Source organism: Coptis chinensis, chromosome 3 (genome assembly GCF_015680905.1).
Source record: "Coptis chinensis isolate HL-2020 chromosome 3, ASM1568090v1, whole genome shotgun sequence".
Lineage (NCBI taxonomy): Eukaryota > Viridiplantae > Streptophyta > Magnoliopsida > Ranunculales > Ranunculaceae > Coptis > Coptis chinensis.
In genome coordinates, this window is record NC_141458.1 from 57,859,882 (window position 1) to 57,867,176 (window position 7,295).

At 40.5% G+C, this 7,295-nt stretch overlaps 2 protein-coding genes across 2 annotated transcripts; both read right to left on the reverse strand.

Moving 5' to 3' along the window:
- Positions 1-306: 306 nt before the first annotated feature.
- Positions 307-897, reverse strand: LOC147510166 (uncharacterized). Its single transcript, XM_086598036.1, has one exon. It carries the CDS (start codon positions 895-897, stop codon positions 307-309), a length of 591 nt encoding a protein of 196 aa, XP_086454162.1.
- Positions 898-4,674: 3,777 nt separating this feature from the next.
- On the reverse strand, positions 4,675-5,262 carry LOC147510167 (uncharacterized). The gene has a single exon (XM_086598037.1). It carries the CDS (start codon positions 5,260-5,262, stop codon positions 4,675-4,677), a length of 588 nt encoding a protein of 195 aa, XP_086454163.1.
- Positions 5,263-7,295: the final 2,033 nt, after the last annotated feature.

The following is a 7,295-nucleotide window of genomic DNA, read 5'->3' on the forward strand; positions in this document are numbered from 1 at the left end:
ACTAACTGCAGGTATATATTACTCGCTAATGCATCAACTAGTTTGTTAGCTTCCCTGAATACATGAGTAATTCGAAAATATTCAAGTTTTGTCTTCATTCGATCATTATCTCTAGTCAGCTTCTCTGCTTGCCACAGATGCGGTTTGTCCTTAATGAGGTATGCCAATACGGTATGTGAGTTCATCTGTATGCTTATCTTTCTCATTCCCTTTTCAATCGCCATCCTCATACCTTGCTCAACTGCTTGTAGTTCGATCAAGTCAATGCTCCTCTTGCTTTCGATCTGCCATGACTAGCCGCCCGAACTAACCCCCTCTCATTTCCATACTACTTCCCATCCTCCATTGGACCCTTTGTAGTGTTCCATCGGTGTTGATGTTTACAATTCCACTTTTGCCTCTCCCAAGAACAGATCTTTGTCTTTGCGTCAACTTAAAGTCGACATTAATGTTCCATGTATCCATAAACAGCTGCGTATCTTGGCTCTGCTCCATTTTTATATTCATCGACACCAGTTTCACTCTTGCATCTTTCAAAACTGCGTGCGCCACTTGAGCTGCATATGTCTGCTTATTCTCAAAAATCCTCTCATTCCTAGTTTGCCAAATCCAATAAATGTACCCATTCCACACTAGCTGAACTGCATCTTGTTTAGCTCCTTTCCCTCTTGTCTCGTCTTGTATCCATTGTAGCTCGCCTTGCCATGTCAGCTCTGGTATTCTATTATATCTCATCTGTTTGAGTAGAGTACTCCAAACATCTTGTGTGAAGTAGCATTCATGAAACAGATGTTCCTCAGTTTCGATTTCGCGCCAGCAAAAGACGCACATATCTGTTACCACTACCTTTAGTTCTTTCATCTTCTGTAGTGTCTTGATTCCTCCACTCATTGCCATCCAACTAATGAATGAATGGCGAGGTATTTTATTCGCATACCACACTAGGTTACTCCACTGTTTTGGTTGTCTGATGGCCCTCAAGCTCTCATAAGTATCCTTCAAGGTGTGCTCTCCACTGATGGATGCTGACCACACTGTTTTGTCTTCACCCCCAATAATTTCTACCTCTTCCCCAATCTACTGAATCATCTCTCTCAAGTGTACCCTGACATTGTTTGGAACTGCCCATTCTCCATTCTCTATGATATCCGAAACTGTAGAGTGCAAGTTACAAGTCGAGCCATATAGAAGATCTAGTGGGAAATTATCTCGGAGAATCCTAGCAGGGTGCCAAGGATCATGCCAGAAGCTAGTGGATTGCCCATTGCCTATCTGTCGAGTTGCTATCTGTGCTGCTTCTTTCCCTACCTTGAGTATACTTCTCCAGCTCCAAGAACAGTCCTAAGGGACATTGAGATGCCAGAAGTTTCTATTTTTTATCAAGTTGTTATGTACCCATAATGTATCCGCTTTTGTAATGATCTTCCATATATGTTTCATAATTGCAGCTTGATTTGTCTTAACCAAATTTCTTATGCCCAATCCTCCGTCATACGGATAGCATGTGTTTTCCCATCCAATTAGTGCATGTGACTGTAAGCAATCTGGACCCTGTCCATAAGAAATTCCTACACAGTCTATTTATATCATCTATAGTCTTCTATGGAATTGTAAAAGCAGCTATCCAATACACGCTTAGGTTATTCAGTACCGCTTTAATCAACTGCAATCTACCTGCATAGGATAGTAACTTCCCTTTCCAGCTTTGAATTCTACCTGTGACCCTCTGTACTAGTGGGTTGCAGTCTACTAAAGTCAATCTTGTAGTAATTAGAGGCAGGCCGAGGTACTTAACTGGTAATTCCCCCCTCTGGATCTAGAGGGCTGTCTCAATAGCCTGACTGCTGTTGTCATCCACTCCTGCAAAAAACACATTGCTTTTCTAAAAGTTCACCTCCAAGCCTGAGGCCCTTTTGAACACTTCTAGATTTCTCTTGAGCGTAATGGCTGTTTGTAAATCCCCGTGTAAGAACGCCATTAGATCATCTGCAAATGACAAGTGAGTGATGATAGGCTCCGAGCATTTATAATGTAAAGTGTACTGCCCCCTCCTCACACTATGCAACATGATTTCTGAGAACAAGTCCATAACCATCACAAATAAATAGGGGGACATGGGGTCTCCCTGCCTTATTCCACGCCTTCCTTTGAAGTGCCCATAAGATGCCCCGTTGATCATGACCGAATAATTAGTTGTTTCCACACACACTTTAACCCATGCAATGAATCTTTCTGGCATACCCACTCTTCGCATCGCAAACTCAATAGTCTCCCATCTCACAAAGTTAGATCAATCTTGGCCGCACATCTGGGTGGTTGTGTGTCTCGGTGATAATTATGCACAATCTCATGAGATAACAATATGTTGTCCTGTATACTTCTCCCAGTTATGAAAGCTGACTGGTTGAGATTAATAATTTTGGGCATCATCTCCTTCATCCTTCATGTCATTACTTTCGTTATGCACTTCCACAACAGGCTATAGGTCTATAGTCACCCAAAGATATAGGTACTTGAACTTTAGGAATTAAGGTAATGCATGTCGAGTTTACCTCTACTAGCATCTATTTTGAATGAAAGAAATTCTTTATAGCCTTCATGAAATCATTACCTATGATTCTCCAAGTGCATTTGAAAAAATAAGCCGAGAACCCATCACTACCCAGCGCCTTCTCACTTCCGATGTTTGCCAGAGCTTCAGTAACCTCATCCCTTGTGACTTCTTTTTGTAAGTGTTCATAGTCTTCCCCACAGATCTGATCTCGTGGCCCTATCTCATTGAAAACAACAAAATCCACCTGATGCATGTTATTTGGCTGTATAAGGCCGTGTAAAACTCCACATTCATCCCCTATCTCATTTTACATCTTGTATCACATTTCAGCTCGTCTTTCAAGCAAGTAATTTTGTTAACTATTCTTCTAGCTTGCATTGATTTAAAGATATAGTTTGTGTTATTGTCACCCACGGCTATCACTTGATCCCGAGACTTTTGTTTGTACATGCCCTCTTCAGATGTAGCAGCTTGGACATAGGTTCTGATGACCTCCCTTTCTTTCTGGATTAGAGGTTGATTCAAAGGATGTGTCTATAATTCAGTTTGTATCAGTTCCATCTCTGTTTTTGCTTCTTTGACTCTATTTACCACACTCTCGACTCTCTCTCGATTCCACTGAATAAGTGCGGCCTTTGTGATCTTTAGCCTTTTCATGAACACATACATTGGGTTTCCCACAACTTCACTTCGCCAAGCATCCTCCACTGTTTGCATGAATCCATTCTCTTTGTACCAGAAATTAAAAAATCTGAACGCTTTCTTTTTCTGGTTCCTCTGTGTCATTGACGTGACAATCATGGCCGAATGGTTTGATGTTACGCCTGGGTTCAGAAACTCAGCCTCATAATCTCCATACTCTCCTATCCACTCTGAGTTTCCCAATACTCTATCCAATTTGCAACTCACTCTATTCACTTGCTTGTTGCTCCATGTGAATCTATTGTCTTTCTATCTGATGTCGACTAACCCTACTGTGTTAACACATTTCATTAAGTCTTCAAAATGTATCGGTCTTACCTCCACTCCTCCTGCTTTCTCATGAGAATTTAATATCGAGTTAAAATCCCCAAGCAGAATCCATGGCTTGTGTATAGTGCATGCCAAGTCTGTGATGCTTCTCCATAAATTCCTTCTAGTGCCCATATTCAATGCTAGCATAGATAATAGACACTATGAATTCTTCTCCTGCAATCGTAACCACCTCCATTGTTACTTGTTGCGAATCCTTGTTCAGAATAGTGGCTATGCACACTCTCAGGTTCCAGCAAACCCAAATATTTCCTACCTCAGTTCCCACATAATTGTCATCCATCTGCCATTGTTGAAATGCCTTGTTAAACACTCTATCTCTATTCTTTTGCTTCACTCTAGTATCTACAATGCCCATAATGCTTACATCATACTTCCGTACCATCTCCCTGACTTCAACTTGCTTAAAAGCTTTGTTGAATCCCCTTTATTCCAACACACTAGATTAATCATTTACGAACTTGCGAGTGGGTAAGGAGACTTGTTAAAGTCCCTTCTTTGGCTTTATTGCTGCTCTTCCCTATGGTTTTGCTTTCCGCTGCTTCCTTGGCCCCTTGTTTATCCATTTCTCTACTCTCCGTGAGACATTTGAACCTGTTGCCCACACTCTGCGCAGTGTTAGTTACTTTAGCACTTCGACTTTCCTTAACTTTGGGTGAACCTAACTTTATACTCACTGTTTGTCTCTTTGCTGGATTGTCCATGCCCACCTCTGTCTCTGCATCATGGATGTGTTGTTCTGTTTCTCTGTCGATATTTTTTCCTTCCTTCATAATGGTGTTAATCCCAGCCTCCTAAACTTCGTTCACCCTCGAGCTCCCTTCTCCTCGCCCAACTCGAGCTCTATACCTCTGTTTCTTGCCTGGTGACTCCCAGCCATCACTATCCACTAGATTATTCACTTCAATCACTTCTGAAGTATCGATCACCACAGCTTTGAGTTTTAGCTGCTCCTCTTTTTGCATATCTTCTGCTTCTTTGAAATCATCTTTATTCTCATCTTTTACCTTCTGAAGCCACACTTTGTTGGTTTCATCTTTACCCGTGTGTGTCTTCTTATGACAAGTTTGGTCTGTGTGCCCAAAGACTTAGCAGAGCCCTTGCATCATCGGTGGCTTCCAATTGTATTCGTAAGCCACTTTGTATGCCCTTCGTTGGTCAAGTATAACTGGTATCTCCTCTGGATATGGGCACTTCGCATCAATTTCAATGCACACTCTGGCGTAGGCTGTTCGAGTCATATTATCAGTGAGTCTATCCATGAACATAGGTACTCCTACTGCACTTCCTACTTGGCTGACCCCAGCTTTGTTCCATAATTCCATTGGTAGTCCTTTGATAATCACCCATATTGGAATTGTGCGGAGTTCTCTAGTCTCGGCCTCAACGAAAAGCTTCCAAGGCCTAACAACAAACAGCTGGCTGGCAATGTGAAAAGATCCAAGATCAAGCACTGATCGTCTGTCATCTTCTTTCTCAAAATTAAACGTGTACATGGTATCACCATAAGGCTTCAAAACAAAATTTTTACTCCCCCATGTTCTACTTACAATATCCTTCACATAATTGTAATTCAACCTTTTTCCAACAAAAGATCCAACTACTAGATTTTTGAATTTCTTATTGTAATCGGAAAATTGCGAACTTTTAACATGTATGACTGGTTTTCCATTCATTATGGATGCCGGTATATATGACAGTTGCACTTACCCGCCCGCTTTCTTTCCGATTACCTCTGCCCACGAGCTTTTCAAAAACGCTTTGTGCCTGCTTAGCTTCGGCTCATCATTCTTTCCCCCACAATTATCGCGTGTTCGATCTACTTTAGTTTCTTTGAAATATGTTTCAACCTCTTGTCGTAACTTCGTTAGTGTTCCTATGGTTCCTTGTGCTCCTATATCAGCTATCTTCTTCTCTGTTCCTTCATCCTTTTGTAGCAACCCCATCCCCTCTTTTTTTACCTGTAGGCTTCCACACTTCTGGGCTTGTTCGGCTTCCTCATCATTCACCTCTCTAGCAAGTCGCTTAAATATGAACTCTCCATCTCCCCCGACTCCATCACTTTTTGCTACCCCTCTTGCTTCTCCTTCCTTGTAATCTGTAGGTATAAAGAATACACTTACGTGTGAGCTTGTACTAAAATGAATGCAAAGCACTTGATTGATTGAATGAACGTACCTACAAGCCAACTTGTGTTAGAAAGAATGCAAAACACTTGATTGAATGCACCAACGTGTGAGGTTGCGTTATAATGGATGCAAAACACATGATTGATTGATTGATTGTAGAAAACTCATGCTCTTATCGCTTTTTTAGGATACAGCCCTATTCTAGAACTAGTACATCAAATAACGTGTTGTAAAGCCAAAAAGAGAAAAAGGGACCTCATGGAACATCTGGGAAAAAGTGCAAAAGATTCAAACTGTCAAAAGTCAACGGTTAAATATCAAAGCCATAGTCAACCGTCATAGTGAACTCAAGGGTCCAAAAACTCAAAAGCTCAGCAACCACTCCAAGGCTTCAATAATCAATGACTAAACACTTTGTAACACGAGGACTAAGCTCCCAAACCCTAAATCCTAGCCTAGATCATATAAGTTAGATCTAAGATGAACAACTTCCAAACCCCAAAATCTCACTTTCTACACCAACAGAATGCAAAACACATGACTAAATGCATCTAAACCTGAGTTTGCATTAAAATGAATGCAAATAATTTGATTGATTGAATGAATGCAAAACACTTGACTGAATACACTTACATGTGAGCTTGCATTATAATGAATGCAAAACACTTGACTGATTGAATGAACGTACCTACAAGCGAGCTTGTGTTAGAAAGAATGCAAAACACTTGATTGAATGTACCTACGCGTGAGCTTGCATTATAATGAATTCAAACACTTGATTGAATACACTTACGTGTGAGATTGCATTATAATGAATGCAAAACACTTGATTGATTGAATGAACGTACCTAAAAGCAAGCCTGTGTTAGAAAGAATGCAAAACACTTGATTAAATGCACATACATGTGAGGTTGCGTTATAATGGATGCAAAACACATGATTGATTGATTAATTGTAGAAAACTCATGCTCTTATCGCTTTTTCCCGGATCTGACCCTATTCTAGAACTAGTACATCAAATAACGTGTTGTACAGCCAAAAAAAGAAAAAGGGACCTCGTGGAACATCTGGGAAAAAGTGCAAAAAAGTCAAACTGTATAAAGTCAACGGTCAATGATCAAAGCCATACTCAACCGTCATAGTGAACTCAAGGGTCCAAAAAGTCAAAAGCTCAGGAAACACTCCAAGGCTTCAGAATCAATGACTAAACCCTTTGTAGGACAAGGACTAAACCTCCAAACCCTATACCCTAGCCTAGATCATATAAATTAGATCTAAGATGAACAACTTCCAAACCCCAAAACCCTACTTTCTACACCAACAGAATGCAAAACACTTGATTAAATGCATCTACGTGCGAGTTTGCATTAGAATGAATGCAAAACACTTGATTTATTGAATGAATGCAAAACACTTGATTGAATACACTACCGTGTGAGGTTGCATTATAATGAATGCAAAACACTTGATTGATTGAATGAACATACCTACAAGCCAACTTGTGTTAGAAAGAATGCAAAACACTTGATTGAATGCACTTACGTGTGAGGTTGCGTTATAATGGATGCAAAACACATGAT

Coding starts and splice junctions, on each gene's coding strand:
- LOC147510166 (XM_086598036.1), bottom strand. CDS start 897: ATGGCAATGAGTGGAGGAATCAAGACACTACAGAAGATGAAAGAACTA.
- LOC147510167 (XM_086598037.1), bottom strand. CDS start 5,262: ATGAATGGAAAACCAGTCATACATGTTAAAAGTTCGCAATTTTCCGAT.